Source organism: Anas platyrhynchos, chromosome 8 (assembly GCF_047663525.1).
Source record: "Anas platyrhynchos isolate ZD024472 breed Pekin duck chromosome 8, IASCAAS_PekinDuck_T2T, whole genome shotgun sequence".
Classification (NCBI taxonomy): Eukaryota; Metazoa; Chordata; class Aves; order Anseriformes; family Anatidae; genus Anas; species Anas platyrhynchos.
The window spans coordinates 18,053,658-18,075,276 of NC_092594.1; the positions used below are offsets into that span (position 1 = coordinate 18,053,658).

The 21,619-nt window shown below is 49.3% G+C and overlaps 2 protein-coding genes and 1 long non-coding RNA gene across 13 annotated transcripts in view; 2 read left to right on the forward strand and 1 right to left on the reverse strand.

Moving 5' to 3' along the window:
- RGS8 (regulator of G protein signaling 8) lies at positions 1-19,136 on the forward strand. 9 transcript variants are annotated; one of them, XM_027462391.3, is made up of 7 exons: positions 190-269; positions 549-607; positions 2,147-2,679; positions 4,552-4,653; positions 5,571-5,635; positions 13,390-13,556; positions 15,233-19,136. In XM_027462391.3, exons 3-7 carry the CDS (start codon positions 2,654-2,656, stop codon positions 15,413-15,415), a joined length of 543 nt encoding a protein of 180 aa, XP_027318192.1. In that variant the 5' UTR covers positions 190-269; positions 549-607; positions 2,147-2,653; the 3' UTR covers positions 15,416-19,136. The 9 variants fall into 9 exon arrangements, with proteins under 9 accessions (XP_071897555.1, XP_027318188.1, XP_027318192.1 ...); XM_027462390.3 differs by having other exon boundaries at positions 243-318; XM_072041454.1 differs by lacking the exon at positions 2,147-2,679 and having other exon boundaries at positions 1-269; positions 5,574-5,635.
- Positions 17,523-21,619, reverse strand: part of LOC110354210 (uncharacterized) — a 4,374-nt gene continuing 277 nt past the window's right edge. Inside the window, exon 2 of the long non-coding RNA XR_005267493.2 lies at positions 17,523-21,410. This is a non-coding gene — a long non-coding RNA (uncharacterized lncRNA). The remainder of the gene's footprint in view (positions 21,411-21,619) is intronic.
- LOC101799139 (regulator of G protein signaling 16) overlaps positions 20,052-21,619 on the forward strand; it is an 8,599-nt gene continuing 7,031 nt past the window's right edge. The window contains exon 1 of one of the 3 annotated variants that reach the window (XM_072041452.1): positions 20,052-20,138. Coding sequence is in view for 2 of the 3 variants with exons in the window: in XM_021277918.4 (XP_021133593.2) it covers positions 21,211-21,371 (161 nt within the window). In the remaining variant the exon portion in view is untranslated. Of the gene's footprint in view, positions 20,139-21,074; positions 21,372-21,619 lie in introns of those variants that run through there. The other 2 variants (XM_021277919.4, XM_021277918.4) reach the window with 2 other exon arrangements.

The following is a 21,619-nucleotide window of genomic DNA, read 5'->3' on the forward strand; positions in this document are numbered from 1 at the left end:
CCCTGCTGACACCGGGGCTCTTTAATTAAACTCCCCAGTCCCTCCTGTCCTTAGCGACTCCTGCCGCTCTGCGATCAGCCTCCCCTAAACCTCAGAGGAGCTGCTTAAAGCAGGTGGCTGCTCTCTTCCAACATACCGAGGGTGACAACGGCGAGAGCGTTCGCAGGCATCCCCCCACCCACCCCCAGATGCTCCCAGCCGGTGCTTGGCACCCACCACCCGTGCCGAGCTGTCGCCCATCTCCAGGAACCGGGGAGATTTGTGGCCAGGTCAGCGGGGCGGCGGGCGAGGAGGGATGCAGAGCAACGTGCTGATCAGGTGGGCTCCTCGGCAGCTCCGCCAGCGAGTGATGCGAGTCGGCAACGCTGCAGAGCCAAGCCCCAGCCTGCCGGCTGAGGCTGCTGGATGTGACACGGAGCTGTGCTCCCAGCCCTGCTGCTGCTGCTGCTGCTGCCCGGGGAGAGCTGGGGAGGGGAGGTGTGTCGGAGTGTGACTTTCACCCCGTGCTGGGGGTTGTCTCTGAAGAGGCTGCTCTGTTCTCTCCCCAGAGCCTCCGCGACCACAGCGTTGGCGAAGACCCACGGGCAGCGAGGACAGGTCAACGGCAGTGAGTAGCTTTTCGCTGGGTCTGGCTGGCTGCAGTGCCTCCCTGCTCGGGTTTAGCTGGCTTTCTCTGCATGTGAATGGATGGACTTAATCTCTCGAAGCCCCTTGGGGGTGGTTGTTGTGGTGGTTTTGTTTTTTTCTTTTTTTTTTTTTTTTGTGCTGCTAATTTTTTCCATCGGGATGGCTGCTTTATCTCTGCTCAGGTGATCTCCTGGAGGGGGCTGATAATTTGATTGTCCTAATTGCACCCCCTTCCTTTGTCTCCTAAGGAGAAACCCCAAAGCACCTCCATGATGAGGCTGGCAATTCCCCTTGACCCAGGGTCCTTTCGTAGGAGGGGGAGGTAGGGCAAGTGATGGAGTGTGGGGTAAAAACCCCCTCGCTGTGGACCCCCACTGGGATGCCTTTACCACATGCTACAGATTATATTTATAAAGCCATAATTGACCAGCTTTATTTGCAATCAAGGGAAATATCCGTGGGCACGTCAGCCCAGCCGTGCGGCTGCCTTTGGGGGAAATGTAGGTCTTGGCATCCCTGAAGTCAGGCAGACTTCGGGAGCACGGGGAAGTTCGGTGCCGCTCAGCTCCGCGGGTTGTGCTGTGTGGGCTGGCGAGCGGGTGGGAGCGGAGGCGAGCAGAAAGCTGTTTCATAACAGGACCCCAAAAAGCACGCTGCTCGAGGAGACGGTGAGAGAGAGAGGGAGAGGGCACCCGGCGGGCACCCAGCTCCGCTTCCAGCTGTCACTTCGGGGTGATGGGGGGGGGAAGAGGGGCTGGGGGACTCCGGGAGATCCTGTACTGCGGCCCCGCATGTGGGTGAGACTGTTAACGAGGAAATTTAAAGGGGCTTAAGGAATTACCAAGGATTGATTTCAGTTAAAGCGCATCGAAGCAGCCGGTCAGGGCAGGGATTAAGGAAATGCACTCACTGGCATGTAGTGCAATCCCGGTTCCATTAATTTAGTTGGGGAGAGGCTTTGTGCGTTTTTAATGTAATCAGGTTTTAAAAGGGATGTTGTGTTGGGCAGCCCGAGCTTTGGGATCTCCTCAGGCCCGAGCGGCACGGGGTCCCCGCTCCTTTGCACACAGCCTCTGCTCTCACCAGCTCCTTTGCCGCTTCCTCTTCAGAGTTATTCCCTCTGGGCAGGAGGACACGGAGGTTATCTGGAGCTCGGCCTTGTCCTGGCAAGCAGGAAACCTTTGCACTTTGCTCGCTATACAGGCAGCTCACTCCTGCTCCCTGTCCCATCGGTTTCCCGGCTGGTGTGGCCCTCGCCTTCGCTCCCTGATGCCAGATTTGTTTGACCAGCAGGCTGTGTGCCAAGGCTCCCAGGGCCCCTGCCAGCCCTCTGTCCCTTCATCCTCCCCTCCCTCCCTCCCCGTTGCAGACCGTGCGTCCCCTTTGTGACTTCCCACGGGCTGCCACCGCGGGCAGATGCTTTTTTGGGATGTTTTTGTGTGAGTGCTTGAGCCTGTGACGGTGCAAGGACCAGCAGCATCCGCAGCCGCGTGAAGTCCTCCTCTTGTTTTATTTGCAGTGCCAGCTTTGCCGTGATGGCCCGTACCATCAGCCATGACCTGGAGGGACAGGGACGAGAGGTAGTTTGGTCTTCTTAGCGAGGTCAGTCCGAAGCCGTGCCTGTTGGGGAGAGACCTTCAGAGGTGTTGAATGATGAGCGCGATAGTGCCAAGTCCTGCTGCTCCGTGGTGAGCTGTGACGCCAAGCTCAAGTCGCTTTAGACCTGAAGCTGGACTTAACCCGCTGTCCTGGTTTTAGGAGGAAATGCTGTCTCTTCTCTGTGATCATCTCTCAACTCTGAACGTCTTCCATTGAAAAATCGACCTGCCACGCTAGGAAGCAAGGATCAAATGGGTTGAGAACAACTGGCCCTCCTTTTTTTTGCAGAGGATTCTTTGGTATATTTTTAAGTGCCGGGACATGAAAGAGTAAATATCCCTCCTTCCCACACTCCTATCTCCTGCAAACAGCCCTGACTGCTCTCCAAGCCAGCCAGTTAAGGGGTTAACTATAACTGGATGCCTGCATGGCTGCCTTACTGATCCCACGGAGGTAACTGAACAGACACGCTGCATTCCTCACCCCTGCCCATCCTGTCGCTGTCTGCCTCGTCCAGCGAGCCTTTGGGCTCGCTGTACCATCCCCTCTTCCCTCCTTCCCTTGCCTCTCCACCTCCCGCAGCCCCAGATTTTCCCTCTCTTTCTCCTGTGTCCTGTCTTGGGAGCCGTGGCCCAGGGATCGGTGCTCCGTGAGAGACGAGCTCCTTGCTTGTGGCGCAGCATCCCTGCCTCCTGTTCGCTCTGATTCCCTGCTGCAGTCCCTTGATCTCAGGCATCAGAGAGAAATCTGAGCAGCACTGCGGTAATGCGTGTCACACCTCTTGCTGAGAAATTCCTGAGCTGGCTCGAACAAACAGCTGAGGGAGGATAAAGGTTGGGGGCAGGAGGGATCAGAAAGGTACCAGGAAGATCCCATAGCGGGCTCGGTGTCGGTTTGAGCCAGCAGGTCCAGCAGGCTCAGCTAGGAATGCACACTTTGCACACAGTGTGTCTGCCCTGATGGTGGAAGTTTAGGCAGCGCAGCATCCTGAGCCCACCGGTCGTGGGTCTGCATTTTGGGGCTGTGCAACAATTCCTGCTGCTAAAAATCTCCAGGTTTTTGTGCTCGGCAAATTCCGTGAGTTGCCTGTGCTGTGCCAGGGAGACACTCCTTGCATTTAATTAACATTTAATTTGCTTTAAGATTACATTAAAATGTGCAATAATAGAAACTCTCTGAAGGGCGGGGGGAGAAGGGGGAACCAGGCGTGCTACAGATTGGCTCGGTTGCTGGTGCTGAAGTGCTCTGCAAGGGCTGCATATGGAAGGGGAAAAAATCCTGTGCTTCCCTCTGCAGCCACACACAGTGCGTGGCTTCTGTTTGGCAGCAGGGCTGAGCCAAGGGCTTCCTCTGGCTCAGAAGTGGGTGCAGCAGCTGAGAAGTGCAGGCTCAGTGGCTGAATTGTCCTCCTGTGGTCAGGAGCAGAGAGTGGCCTCGTTCAACACGGGGGAAATGTAGCAGAAGCGATGCCCTTAGGCTGGAGAGGCGAGTAACAGGCTGTGCCCTGCTGGACACCGTGTCAAACCGGTAATCGGCGTCTAGATGTTTTTGAGAGGAGACACTGCCAGCCCAGTGCAACGTGTGTGTGACATCTCCCCCTCCCTTCGTGTTTCCTCTCCTTCCCCGTCCTCCCCGTCCCGGCGCGATGCTGCGGCAGCCGTCCTGGGAAGGGGCTGGCGAGGAGGCGAGGGGCCTGCGGAGCACCAAAGGCTCTGGGCCCGCTTTGAAATTCAGAGGGAAAAGCAGTAAGGCCGTTTTCTGCATGGATAAACCCGTCACGGAAGAGGCAGCTTTAGCCTGCTTATGTAACGCTGAGAATAAAGGGATCCTGGCTGGGGTCTCGTGGCTCTGCAGCGCAGGCTCACCTGGCAGGTGCCTTGCTCCCTCTCTTCCTCCAGCCCCTCCTGCCCTCAAGCACTGGTGTTTGTGCTGTTCTGGTGCGGCTGGATTGTGGCGACTGGCATTTCTCCCCTTTGCTGTCTTCCCACTCCTGCCGAGAGCAGCTCTTTGCAAGAAACTGTCCCAAAGTGCAGCCTTTCAAACCTTTTTGCCAGTCAGACCAGCTGAGTGACTGGTGTGGGCGAGCTTTCAGCTGCTCTGCTGCTGTGTCCACCCTTAGCATCTGCTTAGCATCGTACTGGAGATGCTTCAGAGCCCCTTCTGCAGATGAGGGAGCCAGGGACACAGGTCTGACTAGGTGCAGAGCTGCTGAGGAGTTTTTTTTTTTTTTTTTTCTTGTTTCTGTTTTGCCACTCTGGCTAGACTTTTAATCGTCTTCTTTGGTTTTCCCCTGCTCACACCCCTGCTCCCCCATATCGACCACAGGAACAGAGGGATGAGGACTCGCCTGGGCTGCCTGTCTCACAAATCAGACTCATATAATGATTTCACAGCTATTCTTCCGGACAAGCCCAACCGGGCTTTGAAGTGAGTATAGCTGCAGCATCCCACCCCATCCCCACTTCTGTCCTTCCCCTCCCTGCCCGCCGCCCCCTCTAGTACCACCCGCCTTTCACTGTACGCTGTATGAGCTTTGCGTAGTTCTTTTTAGCCACAAGGAAGGGAGGAAAACACAAAAACCTGATAGAGCAGAAATGATATTGGAAAATGCCTAAATCAGTGATACAAGCTCTTCATTAAGACAGGACACGCACACTGTCCCAGCTGCTGTCCATGGGATGTGTCTGCAGATGTTTGAGCACATAAGATATCCCTCTGTCATCGCAAATCAAAGTCTGAGCAGTTGACTTTGCACATGAGGTGAGCAGCAATTTCAGGTCACAGTCCTCCTTGGCGAAGTCTTGTTATTAAACACTACCAAAATGTCCTGAATCAGTTTGCACAGCACTTAAAGTAGGTACTTCAGGCAATCCAGAGCCCTGAGTGGGATGTGATTCGTCTGATCACAAGTCACTGCTTACATCTGAGCTAAGAGTCTAACCTTCCCCTTGAAGCCAGGAGAGAGAAACAAACACTGCTGCAGGTGTGGGTTTCATTTCACTTAACTTCTGACATTTACAATGTAAATGTCTACATCTGAACTTGTTCCCTGGGCCTCTGCTTAGAGTCGATGAGGAAAAATCGGTCCCTTTTTGGGCATGATTCATTGGGCTTATTTTAGCCACCTACCTGAAGAGGAGATGGAGAGAACCCTGCGAGTCCCATGGCATCTCCCTGCTGACTCTGAAGGGAACCCAGGGTGACTTGCTCACTTGGAGACCTCTACATGGTAGATGGCCAAAGTTTGGTGAGAACTCCAGCCTTCTTTGGTGTCCTTGTCAAGCAGCTCTGGAGGGGACCAGCAGCCCTGGGTTGTCTGTAATTTGCCCCTTCCTTTCTTTCAGAAGACTGTCAACAGAAGAAGCATCAAGATGGGCAGACTCCTTTGATGTCCTTTTATCCCATAAATGTGAGTAGAGATCAAATTCTATCAATCCTCCCCCTCCCCATGTCTCCCTGTACCCCAGATACTGTTTATAACTGAGGCAAATTACGCACTGATGGCACAGAGGCAGTCACGGTAACTCATGGGCAGGATTTCTCCTCTGGTGAGAAGGTGAGGGAGTGCATTTCTGTGGGTTCCCTTCCTGAATTTGCTCTTCACTGCCTGTGTGCTCACAGCTGATGAAGCCAGCAGCCCCAGCTCCAGCTTTCTCCAGTTCCTCTGGAGGCAGGGCTCCAAGGCGGTGGCTGTGCGCACCTTCCTTGGCAGGTACACCTGGGTTCAGCCTTTCTGCACGAGCAGTGATGGGTTCTCAGCTCACTAAAGCTCCCCAGGATCCGTGGCACCATCTAGCTTCTCTCTGCCTCCAGCTGCTTTGCAGCTGCACAGCGTTGAGGTGCAGCCTGTGCCAGGACTGCTGGGCACAGCACTGCACTGTAGGAAGCAGTGGAGGGCTTCCCCCGAGACCCCACTCACTGCCACTGCTCGTTAGCACTTCACCGCAGGGCTATTTAATATTTTATCTTCACCTAAGTGGCGAGAAGACCGTAACATCCCATTCCTATTGATGTGAGCGCCTTGCAGAATATTCTAATGCAAGTCAACACAGCTGAAATTCTCAGAGCCATCTCCTGATTTTTTTTTTGACTGATTACTCTCATCGATTTTAGGGGAAAATCTAGTATGTAGCTCAGTAACCTTAAACACCTCGCTCTGTAGCAGTCCTTACTGGAGAAATCACGCATGGTAGCACTTAACTGGATCTAATTTATAGCTACTGAACCAAACCTGAAAGTTTCACATCAAGGAACGTTATGCAAACATATAATCAGCACACCTCACTCCATTCAATAGATCAATCATATCAGTTCTGTTCAGAATATATTATTCTGTTATTCTGCTTCACCGACACATTCATGCTGACAAATTGTAAACAAGGCTGCGAAGTTCACAGTATAGGCTCATTAAGGTGTTTGTATTCGAGAATAAAACGAGCAAATCGAGGTTGGTGAGAAGTCAGTGTGGGTGGTGAACTATTTTATTGCAATATGGAAATATCTGACTTTCTTCGTGGTTCAGGTTTTGTGGGACTTGCATTTTAAAATATCAGTGTAGAATCATATTGTTTTCAAAGAAGTGCAGTTCTTCTGGATTTCTGCGAAGATGACAACAGTTTTGGCAGAGAATTACGTGACAACTTTAAACAAGCTGGCTGTCCAAGGCAGAAAAAGCAATATATAATTTTAGCAGCAGTATCTTGTTGAGATCATTGCTCTTGCAGCCGGTAGAAAAAAAAAAAAAAAAAAGATGTAGCTGGGTATGGCTAAGAGGGAACATTTCTTTTGTCAAAATTCAAAACAAGAAGGGAAAAATGCACAAAAGAGTCATGGGTGCCTGGAGGATGGGAAGTGGAAGAGGACAGGATATTCACATCAGTGGTACAGTTCTGTCTTTAAAATCAAGCCCTTGTTCCTGGTTCAACAGTATTAAGGTCAGAATTTTCTTACTTAGATACAGAGTATAACAAAAGTGCTTCGATTACAAAAGCCAGCAAAGTCTCACTCTCTGTACTGAAGTTATATACAGATTGTTCCCTCTTCAGCTGAGTGCTGGGAATGCTAAATCAAACCTTAGTTCGATTACTTCATCCAACAGCATCCATAAGAATATAATATTAATAAATTAGGAAGGATTCTGGTATTTCATTTATCACTCTGTAAGGCTGTCTCTAGAATGGGAAGTAATTCTGGGAACTCTTTGACACCTAGTGAAAAATGTATAGTTCCTAATAGCAACAGAAGGTGATTTTTAAAATTTAAATTGAGCTGCTTTTTTCTTCTCAGCAGTCACGTTGACATTGCCTGGTGATTAGTGACAAAAAATTGTTGTTTAATAAACCACTTTCTAAAAAAATATATCACATCAGCTCTGACCTGAAGCTTCTGGAATAGCTAGTCTGCAGACAAAGCCTGCGTTTGGTTATAAGGATGCAAAGACAGAAAGCTCTGTTTAAACACAAGTGTTATTTTAATTACACTGGTTTAAAGGAGAGAAGATACGCATCATATGTGCTTAGAAGGAATTGTAAAATCATTGTTTTCGCTTATGTATACTTGCATCCAAAGCACAGAATTGTTAGATTGTTATGAAAATAAACCAGCTGCATTTATGCTATTAGAAGCATGCTAGTAAACATCAGCTGATGTTAGAGAGGGTAAGGGACTCTTGTGCTGTGTCAGACCAAAATTTCAGAGTAAGAAAAGCAGTGCCCGTCCTGCCTGCATCTGTCTGTAGTACAGCTGCCAGCTCCTGTCCTATTTCTAGTGCCAGGAGAAAGACAGAACTGTATCAGTCTAATTTCACTATGACTGCCCAGGTGAAAAATATTAGCCAGGGAAAATTCCAATTCATGCTTCAGGGCATGGGCTAAGCACCAGCTGGGCTCACGGAGAATTTCCCCTGTGGTTTCTAGCATTAGCAGGTAGACTGCTTCTGCTTGACACATCTGTCATGAATTCTTTCTTCACTAGATGGACGGTTTGTCTATTTTGGAAGGGAGATTGTGATGCTGATTTCAGGGAATTGAGTGGTGCTTTCCTTCACAGTCAGACGTTACAGCGGTTTGGGGTTCTTTCCAATCATCCCATTCTTTCAGGAAAATCAGTGCACAAGTAGGACTTGGGAGCTGGGTATAGCAGCCATATGAGAGGGACAGACAACTTTTTCTCTTTCACTTCCCATTTTCCTGAATCTCCAAAAAGTCTTCAAGTGGAAGTGGTCTGAACAGGTATTATGCATTACACAAACTCTGTGGAGAATGTTATGCTTATTTTTGTCAAATATTCCTTAAGTGTGATGGCCCTTTGGCGCCCCTTCCACTGTTCCCCCATTGTTTTACTGAATGAACTCTGGAGATACTGTTTGATCCTGATCCTTTATGTCAGTACCTTGAGTGGAGTATTGAAAAGCCCTGGATCTTGAAGCAACTGCATGTTTCCAGAGATTCCCAGGCCGGGCAGTGCTCTTTTTTTTTGTAAAGAGAGTGGTCTGATTCAGATTGTTTAGTTCCCAGCACTTAAAAAAAAATAATTGTATTGACATTGGCAAGAGATTGCAGGTAGGGAAGGTGGTGCAATTCAGGCTCTCCCAGTCACACCCTCACCTTCCTTTTGCTCTGGCATTGGGACTTCAGCATCGCTCAGCCTTGCCCTGTTAGAGTGCCAGTGCCAAATTGTAGGGTACGGCACAGCTCAGCTCCACTGGCAGCCCCAAGACAAGTAGGTCAGTGCAATGATATCTGACTCGCTCTTGCTAATGGGTGAAGCAAATCAACTTGAAACTGTAGGGTCAGCCAGTCAATCCCCTTTCTTTCTAGAGCAGGAGCCTTGCCTGAGCTCGTTGCAAGAAACCTATCTCCAAGCACAGCGGTGTTCCCTGGAGTCAGGGCTTGTGAGCATGGCAGGCAGCAGGAGAGGAGTTTGATCTTGCTTTGCAGCTGGGTTTTGAGCAAGTGAGAGGCAGGGCTGCATGTAGCATGCTTCCTTGGGTGCTAAGGGGCAAAAGCAGAGGTTTTAACATGCTAGATTTTGGGATTTTTTCCCCTTTTGTGCCAGTGTTGGATTAGTGATGGCTCCCAGGGAACCGGAGCTTTACGTGGTCCGCAGGGTGTGCGTATGTGTGTGGGTAACGGAGGAGTAATCCCCCTGCTGTACCCGTGCCCAGGAGGTATGGTCTGGTCAGCCAGATGGAGATTCCTTTTGACAGGCTGCCGGAGGGAGATCCAAGCAATGGCATGTCTCATTCTGCATCCCTCGCGGGGCTGGACACATGGCCTGTCATTTGTCCAGAATCCGGCAGGACAGCCTGTCCTCAACCCTTAGTCAGTTTCCAGCGAAGCATCTGACATGGAAAACCTTTGCGCTGAATTTCCATTTTTATCTCAAGGATGACTTTTTTTTGCCATCTACAATTTTTATTTTTTTTTTGTGATCTCTGTGCTCTTCTGCCCAAATTTTATTGTCCTCCTCCTCCTCCTGTTGTCTATACGTTGCTGCTCTTCCCACACAGCATAGGAATATCCCTTCCTACTCCCAGTTCTTTCTAAGCCAGAACAGCATTAGCATTAGCATTGTGCTAGTGACAGGCAGCTAACATTCACCGAAGCAATGCTAAGCAGCAGGGAGAGCACGTACATATGCTCTGCAGAACATTGTGGCCCTGTCTCTTCAGCCCTGGACCCAAAATATTGCACAGAGCTAATCCATCCATCTACCAGCCATAAGGACTCTCTCTTTATTTCCTACATGATGTGCTGATGGCCCTGATGGTGTGAAATGCATGCATTAAATAAATGATTGTTGATAGCTTTTTTTACTCTGACAGTGGCTAGATCCTTGGTTATTAAACTGTCTGCCTGAATGATTTAAGCTATTAATCTCAGCTCTTCCTCATGTTGCTGACGCCTGATTTAGTTAAGACTTGTACTGTATTTTTTGCAAGCCAGTTAAGTCCCTTCCTCCACGTCTTGTCTTTCTGTAAAGAAACCACTCTCCACAGCCCAAAGGATAATGTCTGAGTGGGGTTTCAGGAACATCTGAGACCTCATGTAGTTGTTGATCTGCCTGGTAGTTCCCCTCTAAATCACAAATTTATTTTTATCTGCTCTAGAGAGCAGAGCCTGGTCCTTTTAAGGCTATTCACACTGCAAAACTCTAAAGCAAATGTTCTTCTGCTCCTCCTTCTGACTCCTGACACCCAGGTGGAAGAGCTCTATTTCTTTGCCATCATCCTATCTGCCCTGCTGAAAGCAATAAAATCCGTAGGCTTCAAGCAAGACTCACCACTCTTTTGAGTCAAATTCCTGAGTAAGTATCCAACAGCTGTATTGGAAGGCTGTACATTTACACCACGGTGTCTGTTTCTTGAGCAGCCATGCCTTTCAGCTGCGTGTTTTGGGGATATCCCACGAGATCTCTAAAGATACCATAGAATCGTTGGTGAGGGATGGATGCTTCCTTGGCAGTCTTCATGTACAGGACATAAAAGTCAACATCCCGGTCACATTCCAGCTCAGGTGGTGCCGGTCCCCTACCTTGTTGCCCTCCTGCCCTTTCCATTAGATCTGTCCTTGTTCCACAATAAACTCGTGGGCAGCCTGGCAGCGATTTACTGCTGTGCGGTCATCTGGGCTTCCATCGCCGAGGCTGAACTCTGACTGCCAGCCCCAGCTGTAAGTGCTGGCAGAGAGTCAAAGGCTAAGGGCGAATCTGCGGAGAGCGAGGCAGCCTCGAGTTGAGGATGACCTCTCCTGCATCCAGGGCCTCCTCTGCAAGGTCCTCCCAGGTCTGGCTTGATCCTTTCCAGCTCCCCTTGGGCTGTGAGGAGGAGATGACAGAAATATATATATAAAAAAGTGGAGAACAGCCAGATACAATTATTTATATAGTGTCTGTCTAAACTTACTTCGAGATAAAAAGGAGCTGATTGACATGAGAGCGGGAGGCAGAGCATGTGGAAACCTCCTGGTCCCAGCTGCCGCGGCTGCTCTCTGGGGCAGGGCTGAAGCAAAGGCCTTTCTCATCTCATCAATCACGAAGTCCACTTGTTTTAGCAGATATTACATTCTGCAGATATTATATTTGCCATGCACAGCTGCTATTTTTGGCAAGTGATCCTCTGTCAGTGCCGGGGCTCTGGGGCTGCTGGAGAGGAAAGGCGACGGGGGAAGATCAGGACAGGGAAGCAAGATCTCCGCAGGAACACACAGCTGAGGTTGTGTTGTCATAACAGTGTATTTGGGTGCCTGAATAATAAACACCAAACATCCTACAAGCCCGTGATATACCAAATGGCATACATCTCGGGGAATGGCTGCATTTTCCCTTCTGTGCTTTCTCCTTTCTGAAATTGTCAGTCTGCTGTGATGTCCTCTCCGTTTCTTCTCGTAAGGGCTCCCTGCTCTCTTCTCAAGTCATCCGCAAAATCCATATGAATTTTGTCGATGTTAAATAGGGAGGGGATGTATGCTTTGAAACATCCTTGTGTCTCCTGGGTTCCTGTTCCCTGAAGGAAACAAGCCCTAAAACATTCCTCTCTTGTGCCATGTTTATCCACCCATGCAGATGCTCCGAGCAGCTGGAGGCAGCCTGATCCTGACAGGCACTCGGCTCCTGGAGATGCCTCTGGAGCTCTGTTCTGCAGACTTCTCGAGGGCTAATGTTGCCTTATTCCCCCAGTCTTGAACCCACAACTTGCGCTGTTAGCTGCTCTGCAGTGCTCTTGGGCAAGAGCCCTGGCTTTGCCCACAGTAACAATCCAAAATCCCAATCATCTCTTTCTACAAGTGCATTAACCAAGGGGCACCAGGATGAATTGCTGCGATACTGCCATTCTTTCATTCCTTGCCCTCCTGGGGCTGACAGAAGGAAACCAGGGTAGCCGAGATGGAAACATTCCTCTTTTAGCTGCTGGTTGCTGTGCCACGACAGCTCTTTGCAGTGCAGAGTGCTGATGGAGCAGTTAGCATTGCCAAGCCCGACAGTGAAGGAGCTTTGAGAAGCCTGAAGTGGAGAGAATTAGCCTGGAGTTTGGTCCTACCTGGCCTAATACCTTGTCTGTCGTTCCCTTTGAGAGCCAGGGCAGCCAGGAGGAGTTCAAGTCCTACAAACCCTTTGTCCATCTCTGCTGTGCACTTGCACATTCTTTCATTGAGTCTGCCCTTGCCGAGTGCATTCCCAGTTCTGTCAGTATTTTTAGGTGCTTACTTGGAAGTAAGTAGCTAATGCCGACTGGGGAGGTTTCCAGTTATGAGCTACAAACGCTGAGACCCTATAGAAAGAGAGCGGGAAAAGTTAGAAACATGTTACTGGAAGAAGTAAAATTAGGAGCCAAATTTATCCCTAGGCTCAGGAAAGGAGAAAGGGCATGTGTAAAACCTTCAGCTATTTCAACTCTGCTTGTGCCATTCAGGGAAAGGAAATAAAAAACAATAGCTGTGTCCATAAATACACCCAGGCAGGGGTTTAAGAGCACACATTGCCTAATAAATCTTTCCATATTTCTAATCTGTCCCGGCTGACTCAGATTACATTACTGAAATGTCACAATTGCTAAGCATTAGCAAGTGATAAGAACACTTTTACCACTGACTAGACAAGTAGTAATTACGCTGTGTCCTCTCCTTTCCCCCTTTATTGCAGCTATAATAGTGAGGCTCTCCGAGATCCTTCCTCTGTATAAGTAATAACTAAAAATATGTCACAAGGCAGTAAAGCAAAGCGACAGAAAGCATAGGAGACAAGTCCACAGGCGCTATGTTTTATTAAAGGCTTTTCTTAATGACGGATAGGACGTTACGAAGTGGGACATTAATATGCACAAGACGGTGCAGCAAAGAGACTGTATCATTGGAGCCTGATGATTTCAAGGGGAATTTTTCAAAGGTTAGCTATCCCAGCCCCAAAGAAAACCTTTTAGTGTTAGCTGGCAAAAAGATATTTTTCAAAATAGCAGCAAAGAATTTGTGGTCTCATGGCAGCTCGTGAGACTCCAGCTGATGTAACCGTGTGAGTTATGAGTAAGTCCTGGGGTCACGGACTGTGCTGTCACATAGCCTGTGAGAAATATTGAATGGCCTCTAGTAGACGGATGGGGGGATGCCTGTTAGAGTGCTCCGTGCCCTCTTTCTCCTTCCATTGTAACTCCCCTTGTTTCCCTTGCAGATGGGCTGGCCGCTTTCCGCGCTTTCCTGAAGACGGAGTTCAGCGAGGAAAACCTCGAGTTCTGGCTCGCCTGCGAGGACTTCAAGAAGACCCGCTCAGCGGCCAAACTGGCCTCCAAGGCCCAGCGGATCTTTGAGGAGTTCATCGACGTGCAGGCTCCTCGAGAGGTTGGTAGGCCAGCACCTCGGGCAGGCAGAGCATCCCTCTGGCACGGGGAATGGGGAGCTCTTCCTTCCTTCCTTCCTTGTTTCCTTCCTTCCTTCCCTGCTGGAGGTGATGGCCAGAATGCTTCCTGTTACGGGAACGCCATCCTGCCTGCTCCTGTTGCCTCTGCTTGCAGTGACTCATCCCCTGGTGAGGGTAACTACTTTGATGATACCAAATTAGTCATCGCCAGTGAGTTCACTGGCAACTGCAACCCACATTTCCGAACCTCCACCAGCTTCCTAGGAGTTTTGCACATTGAACATTTACTATCAATCCCCAAACAGGCTATTGGGCTCATTTCTCCCAGGACATTTTGTCTAAGAGCATCCCACGAATGACTAACTTGTTGACTCTCCAGGGAAGAGTGTTTATCTGCTGACTAACTCCAAACTCAATTAGAGCTCCTGAAAGATGCGAGCAATAACTCGGAGGTGAACAAAAAAACGCAGTCACAACCTGAAGCCTGGAATTGTTCAAGTCCTCTTTAAAGTACTGACAGGCTGATGTGACTGTCAGATCCTGTGTCGTGATGTGCTGCTGTATTAATAATGCAACCAGGAGAGTGCTTGCTGCACCTGCTCTCCCACAGCAGTTCTCTTGCTTGATAGCACGGGTGCTTGTCACGATAAAGGTTAAGCTGCCTGCGAGGGGATCCCTCTAAGAGGGCTGCCTCCACTCCATTGTGGAGCTAGCAAGGCTGTTATTGTAACCACTGTGAAACACAAGGTGGTGTGGGCATCTCAGGGTGCACTTCAGTCCCTTGGTGCACACCTCGTGCTGATATTCATAAAAGCTGGGTGAGATCTTCAGGACTGCAGGACTGACGTTGCATTAGAAATACAAGTGCAGGTTGGATGGAGTCTTCCCTAAAACTTGTTCCTGTCGTCATGCTAGAATGTAAAATGACCTTTAAGTGACATCGGGAGCTGATCTCTATTGCTGTCGTCTGGGTTAAGGCAGACAGCTTTGCTTTCTAGACAGCTTGATGTTTGGACGCTGGGGTAATAATGACAAATAACATCTTAACAGGCAGGTTTTCAACAATAACCCTAACAAACGCTAACTGTTTGCAAGGGAGAGAGAGCAGGAAAACGCGTATTGTTGGCTTTGCAAACATGCTGCAGTCATAACATGAGGGCTGTTTGTTTTTTCAAGTCCCTCCTGAAGATATGGTAACATCAAGCTGTTATGGGAAAAATCAAACAATTTATTCTATAACAACAGAGTTTAAAAACTTTTAATAAGAATATTCTGATAGTTTAAACCCAGCTAAAAGTTCACTCACCCTTCTATTGGGCGTGTAGTGAAGAAAAAGGGAATAGAGGAAACTTGGTCAACAGGAGAAGAGGTATGTTAAGCCAAGTTAGCATTTCTAGATTTGCTGCGTAAATCCATGCTTGAGAGCCTGAATAAAAGTAACTCGATTTCAGAAGTGCTCAGATAGTTATAAATCTAGTTCAACTTCAAGTTTGGGACAGGATTTATAACCCTGGATTACTAAACCCCACAGAGTTAGGGGGACTGTTTTGGCACGGCTGAGAGTAGGTGCTTGGTCCTGTCACTGAGATGAAACGTGCCATAATAAGCAAGCAAACCAGTCACTCAGTACCAAACTCTCTTCTGCTGTTTCTCCTAGGTGAACATAGACTTCCAGACTCGGGAGCTGACAAGAAGAAACATGCAGGAGCCCTCCCTCTCTTGCTTTGACCAAGCTCAGGGGAAGGTGCACAGCCTGATGGAAAAAGACTCTTATCCCAGGTTCCTGAGATCCAAAATTTACACAGACCTGCTATCTCAAACCCAGAGGAGGCTCAGCTAGAGCAGCGATGGGGCCCTCGGAAACCATGTGCTTCCTACAACAGCAACTACCCATATCTAAATGTGAAACTTTCTCAGTGTTAAAAGCAGTGGGGATAAGAAAAGAGGGAGGAGAGGAAGAGGAGGCTTCCAGAGCGTGATCTGAATGTGGAATTAGGACTTTTTGAGTTTCTGTGCTTTTTTGGTTAGCAGTAGCATCTTGCAGTTGTTGCCTCTCTCTAGCACAAAACCCTATCCTCCCTAGTCATGGGGTCATCTGTTGGGAAGGCAGGTTTCCTTTAAAATTACCACGCTGGTTTGTCTGTAAATAATGTCTCTGCACCTTCCCATCCTTCCAGACACCTCACTGGCTCTCACCTATCCCTGTGTTTGGAAGGGCCCTAAGGGCAGCTCTGAAACTTGTGTAGCCAAGTACAATCCAAAGCACCGTCCCCCACACTGGCTGCTGGGGTCTGGATCCTGAGGCTGTGAGGAGGAAAAGAGGGTGGGAGTGAGAAGACAAAGGCACACGATTCTTGCTGCTTCCCGGAGAGGAAACCGTCAGCAAACTCAGCTCCCCTTCCCATTTTGGTTGCACACCTCGTGATACCACAGTAGCTGACCTGTCGCAGCCCCTCCATGCCCCTGACTGCTTTTCTTTCAGGGGTGGAGGCTAGATGCTATTTTTGTGTGACTGTCAAGGAGCTGAGTTTTTCTCATGAGGAAGGTAACCCCAAAAGCTCTCACTAGACCTGGTCTTCTAGTGCAAATGATTGTTTTTCAGTGATATTATTTATGTGTACTATAGTTCAGCCTCAGGACCCCTGTCACTGTTAGGCTTCATTGTGCTAGGCACCATACCAAAACTTCACACAACGAGGCTTTTGGCCACCAGAGACTTTAATGACCTCAGTGGCTTTTTGGGAACGAACTGCCAGCCATTGGGAAAGAGTTGGGAGAATGAATGTCCCATCTGCCCCGTGCTGAGGTGTAAGAAAAGCACAAGATCCATCTGCCGTGTCAGGTATCGTTTCTCATCGTAGTACTTCACCAGCGCATGGCAGGGAGAGGTAATGTGAAAACACAACCTTCTTTTTGTTATTTACTGATTACTGACTGTTGTTGTTACCTACCAATTGTCCACTGTGGGTTCGATGCAATGTAAAGAAATTCTAAAGGCACAGCCCCTGCTGCATGGTGCTTGCTTCAAAACAGGGTGCAGGACGAGTGTCGGGGCGTGAAGTAGCGTGCAAAGCGTGCTTTGGCCCTGTTCCCACAGCCTGGACAGCCAGCTGCAGGAGAGGGCTCTGTGCAGATGTCAGTTGTGTAACACCACCTCTGTACTGTAATTCTCACCATCTGAATTGCTGCAGCATCGCTTTCCCAGCTTATCAGCTGTCAGATTCTTGCGATATTTTCTAGAGGGGAAGTGGATTGTCTGTGGGCTTCAGTCTGCAGACCAGAGGTCTGTTTTCTTAGTTTTAGGAAGGTCTGGAAAGGGACCTCGTGGATCTTTTCCTTCTCTCCTTGGAGTCATCCACAGATCAGAGGTTGGTAAACCCATGTTCTGGTTTATTGTGGTGGGTAGGTTTGATATATCAGATAGCTGCTGATAAAGATGTAAGTGTGATCTGGTGTAAACTGGGCAGTCTGAATTCTGAAGCTATGCATAATGTTTGGAACAAGATACAAAAGGTCTGCTTGGATATTAGAAGTTACTGTCCCTACGTTAGCAGGTTTTGAGGCTTTTTGTAAGGCTGCTGTGCAGGATGTTAGGATGGATGGGTGTAGGATTATGATAGGGATGATGAGTGTGTTTGTTTTTTTCTGGAGATGCATTCCTGTGGTCTCTAAGACACTAAATCCTAAATACAGTACAAAAGCAAAACTTCTGTTCAATGGGGAAACCTGCTTTTCAGTACCTGGCTGCTCAACTCTAGAACTCTCCTGCAGTTTTGTAGGCAAAGATCATCTCAAGGTGGCATCCTGCGGCCACGCTCGGGCTTGGCAGCACAGCCCCTTGACTTTTGAAGCTGTTGATGAGATACATGAGGTCCGTAATGCAGGGGGACAGAGCCCAAAGCCTGAACATCACTGTGCAAATTTCACCGTGGCAGCTTCGTGCAGACTTACTCGCTGCCTGTTTGAGAGCGGGAGCAAAGAGCAGTGTCTGCAGGGGAAGAAAGGTGGGCCCTGGATTTTGCTGTAATTCTGCTTTTAATGTACTTACTGCTTTTAAAGAGGAGGAAGATGGCCACATTGACTGCCCCAGGGTGCTTCTCTTAGAGCTCCTGGTACATCTGAATGGGCTTGGGTGATGCTGACCTCTAGTGCCAGCTGACACATCCCAGCAGAGGCTTTTCAGCACGCGCCCTGCAGGCACCCATTGCTGAGAGGGTCACAGGGACGACCAGGAGATGAGGAAACAGCAGAACGAGATGATTTTGTCTAGGAATGAGGACAAGAAAAATAAAATCAGGAGTGAGGACAATTCGCAGGCTTCCCTGATGGCTACAAAGGCTGGTCCTGTTCAGAGTGTGACTCCAGAAAGCCCAGTAGGTAACATCTCCCGACAGGCTCCTCCAGTTGGTGTTGGCAGCCTTTTATTTTGTGCCAGAATTCATCAAAAAACTTCAAAGCAGCCAAAAGCTCTGTAAAAACCAAGCTCCTCTCTTCCCTCCATCTGTCTGGGGAACGGCTTTGAGCAGGCACATTCAGAGGTGGCACTGCTAACAGGAGCTGTATTCCTGCCGGCTGGTGTAGGGTGAGTGTTTTGCCCCTTAAATTGATGCCAGATAATATCCTCGACAGGAAACGTCCTAGAGCATGCAGTGGAGCAAAGGTGTTGTCTGAAGCACATGAATCTATCACGGTTATTTTTGTTCCTGCTCTTACAGTTTGTCTCTCCTGCAGGAAAGCAGCCTAGTTATTTAAAGTAATTTATTATTGTTATTTTAATAAGAAATTGGCACCAGTTGCTTCTTTTATGTCAAATGTCAGGCTGAAGTGAATTAAAACAGGCAACTTATACCTCTTCCTCTTAAACCAGGGGCTGATGAAGGAAATAATGACAGAGCCAAAGCTTCGGAAAGCACTGAGTGATGACTAATCCCCATCGAGGACAAATATCCTACCTTTGATTCATCTCTTACTGATGTGAAAGGGATATTCAGAACATACAAACCCCATTTTCCCTCTCCACGAGCACACACCTCCAAAAACGTGCTCCCACTTCAAGTAATGTCAGAGAGTGCCAGCATATGAAGAGAGGGGAAAAAAAAAACGTTTCACTCAGCTCTTTTTATTCAGTGTTTCTGCTGGCGTGTATCCAGCCAGCTCTTAAGTCCTTTGACAGCAAAAGGGAAGAAGAATTTTACAAATTGCTTTTCCCTACTCCATAAACTCCAGCCGTCGTTCAGTCCAGAAGCAGATGCGGAACCCGAATCTGCTCTGAGTTTCCTTCTCCTGCTTGGGCCAGGTTTGGGATTATTTCCGTCGTTTTATTGTACCTGTTAATGTACCGATGGGTCCCTGCCCTCCACGCTGGGAAAGCGTGAGGGGCAAAGTCCTGCTGGTGTGAGCACAGGAGGTGTGTGCGTACGTGGGTGTGGGTGCTGAGCGTGCATGTGAATTCACCTATACATTACTTCGTGTCTCCTACTAGAGAAGCTATTCTGAGACCTAGATGTGCATGTTAAAATAGGAGAATTAGGCATAAACGACATAAAACGAGATTTTTAGCGGTGTTGTGTTTGCCTCTTGTGTAAGTTCGACTAGTGATAGGAGATGTACAATTCTGCTAGGCTTCCAATTACCCGTAAGAGCACATGTATCCAACTGAACTGAATGTTCACCGATAGACACAAAACCAAAATGTTTACAGCATTCAGAGCAATAGCAAAGCATACCTCATGCCAGTCCTGGAGTGCCTCTCACTTGTCCCTGCAAACTCTCCCTCACCGTGGGCCTCCTTCTCCCTCCAAACCCCTCTCTCCTTCTCAGCCCTGTCCCTGTGGACGTCCCTCCTCTTCCTCATCTTCACCTCCCTGAAGCACTCCTGTCCACGCCAGCCTTCCCCTCCACCAGCACTGCTTGAGCCCTGGTCTCTCCCAGCCTCCTCTGCCCTCCTGGCTGCATGCCCTCTGTCCCCAGGCGTCTGTCTGTCCTCCTTTTCCTTTTCCTTTTTTCCTTTTCCTTTTTTCCTTTTCCTATTCTTGTCTTGCCATCTCCCTCCTACACACCTCCTACTGTTGCTCCTAGCAGCTGTTCCTTGCCCATTATATAAGGAGAAACCGCTTCACCTAATTTATTCACCATCTTTCCTTCCTGGGGCTGCTGCAGTTGTCTTGTTCCTTGGTACTGTGTTTTCTCTGGCACCGAAGCGTTTTATCACAGAGCTGGAATTAATGTCAGACCAGAGAGTGCTTTTCTCTACCGTGCACCCCTTGGGCTTTGCAGAGGCTCGGCTTGTCCCAGTGTCGTGTCTTTGTCCTCCATTCGTGCTCCACGTGCTGTGCTTGCAGCAGGGGCTGGCTAGGTGAGACGGCAGCTGTGCTCCGCGCGCTCGGGCACAGGCGGAGCTGCCTCGGCAGGGTCGCAGCTGTGCTTCCTTTTCGCTTCCTGATTAAAGAAAAAGTAGAGTAAATAAAGCTGTGCACCTTGTATTTGCTTAGTGAAGTCGGTCGTTTTGCTCTGTGTTTCCTCTTGGTTTTACTGGAAGGCTGCATCTGGGATTTGATGCCCCGGTAAGCTCAAGTGGAGTTCAGGGAGCTGAGCGCATGGGAAGGAGGTGGCAAAAGGGGGTGAGCTTAGTACTGAAAAAAAAACAAAAGAAAACAAAACATTTCTGGCAAAAAAGCACAGGAAAAGGACTGGGGGGAAGGAGGCTTTTTGGGGTGTTTATGCAGCCCTCTGTGGGATGCTGGTGATGAAAGGGCAGGGTACAAGCATGCCCTGGGGTGGATCCCCCTTAAACTCCGTGACCGAAGTATCTCATCCTCGCATAACCTCTCATTTCCTTCCTCTGCAAGCAAAATGAATGAGACACACAGAGTTCAGATGTTTCTCCAAGCTCTCTGGCACCTCCATCTCCTGTGGGATGGCAGGAAGGGGCCTTGAGGACCTGGTACTCGGTCCCGAGTAAGGTGCAGTTCAAGATGTATTTGTTCCCCAAGAAACGTGACCGTGGGTGGCTCAGAGGAGAGGTAGGAGGGAGTGAGCGCACGGGGTGAAGTCAGAACTGAGCCACCAGGTACCTGGGTAGAAGACCAGCTCTTGGAAGATGTCCCCTATGCCACGTTTTTATTTTAATAGTTTAAAAATTATTCAAAGTCCTGATGCTGCTGCCCCCGTGGTGTCTGGGTGCTGCTGGTGCCGCAAGATAACTGGAGCAGTTTGGGCAGGACGCGCAGGTGGTTCAGTCTGATTCCTTCCCTTGGGGAGGGCATGGGCTCGGCTTCACTTTGCCTTCCCTTCCTCATTAGCTGCTCGTTTGCTAGGCTCCCCTTCCCCTAACGAGGCTGGAGAAGCTCCTCAGCCACATCAGCTGCTGGCCGGGCGATGCCACCCCCCTGGTCCCATCCCCGCCGTGTAAAGTGTCGCTCACCTGCGCTGTATCGAGACCGCAAGGACGCAAAATAAACAGCCTGAGAAGCACCCAGCTCGTGCCTGTATCTCCGGGAAAGCCCTTGATCCTTCATGGGGAGGGAAGTGGGCATGGGTTGTACCCAGGGACAGAGGGCTGCCTCCTAAAACAACTGCTGGGAAAGGCTGAAGGAGCTGCGGGAAGGCAGCCTGGAGAGCGGTGACTGGGGAGGGATGAGTGGGAAGGGGTTCCTCAGGGCTGGAGCTGGGGGAACCCTTTCCCCCCCAAGGAAAGGCTTACGTGGGAAGGGCTGGGGCCACGCAGAGCATCCCTCAGGTCTGGCAAGTGGGAGCAGGCAGCGACCTGGCCCCGGTGCCCTCCTCCTGGCCCAAAGGTGAGTGTTCGGTACACGGCCCCCGCAGGATCGCTTCTGCTTTAAAAAAAGAAACCTAAATGAGCTTGTTTTTCTCTGGGAATTGCTGCAGTGAAATTTATCAGTCCCTCTGTCTTCTTCCTATCTCCCCCCCTCCCTTCTTTTTTGCCCTAATTCTCTTCTTTTATTGTTTTTCCTTTTTATCTGCAGCTTCTTTCCCTCTAAGCCTGTCTCTGAGCCAAAACAATTTGCATGCATCCAAGGGGAGA

Bases quoted from the DNA above. Each gene is read 5' to 3' on its own strand.
- RGS8 (XM_027462387.3), top strand. From the start codon at position 189: ATGCTCCCAGCCGGTGCTTGGCACCCACCACCCGTGCCGAGCTGTCGC. The intron at 5,636-13,389 runs GTGAGTAGAGAT...TTTCCCTTGCAG, and splicing joins TGTCCTTTTATCCCATAAAT to ATGGGCTGGCCGCTTTCCGC. The intron at 13,557-15,232 runs GTTGGTAGGCCA...TGTTTCTCCTAG, and splicing joins ACGTGCAGGCTCCTCGAGAG to GTGAACATAGACTTCCAGAC.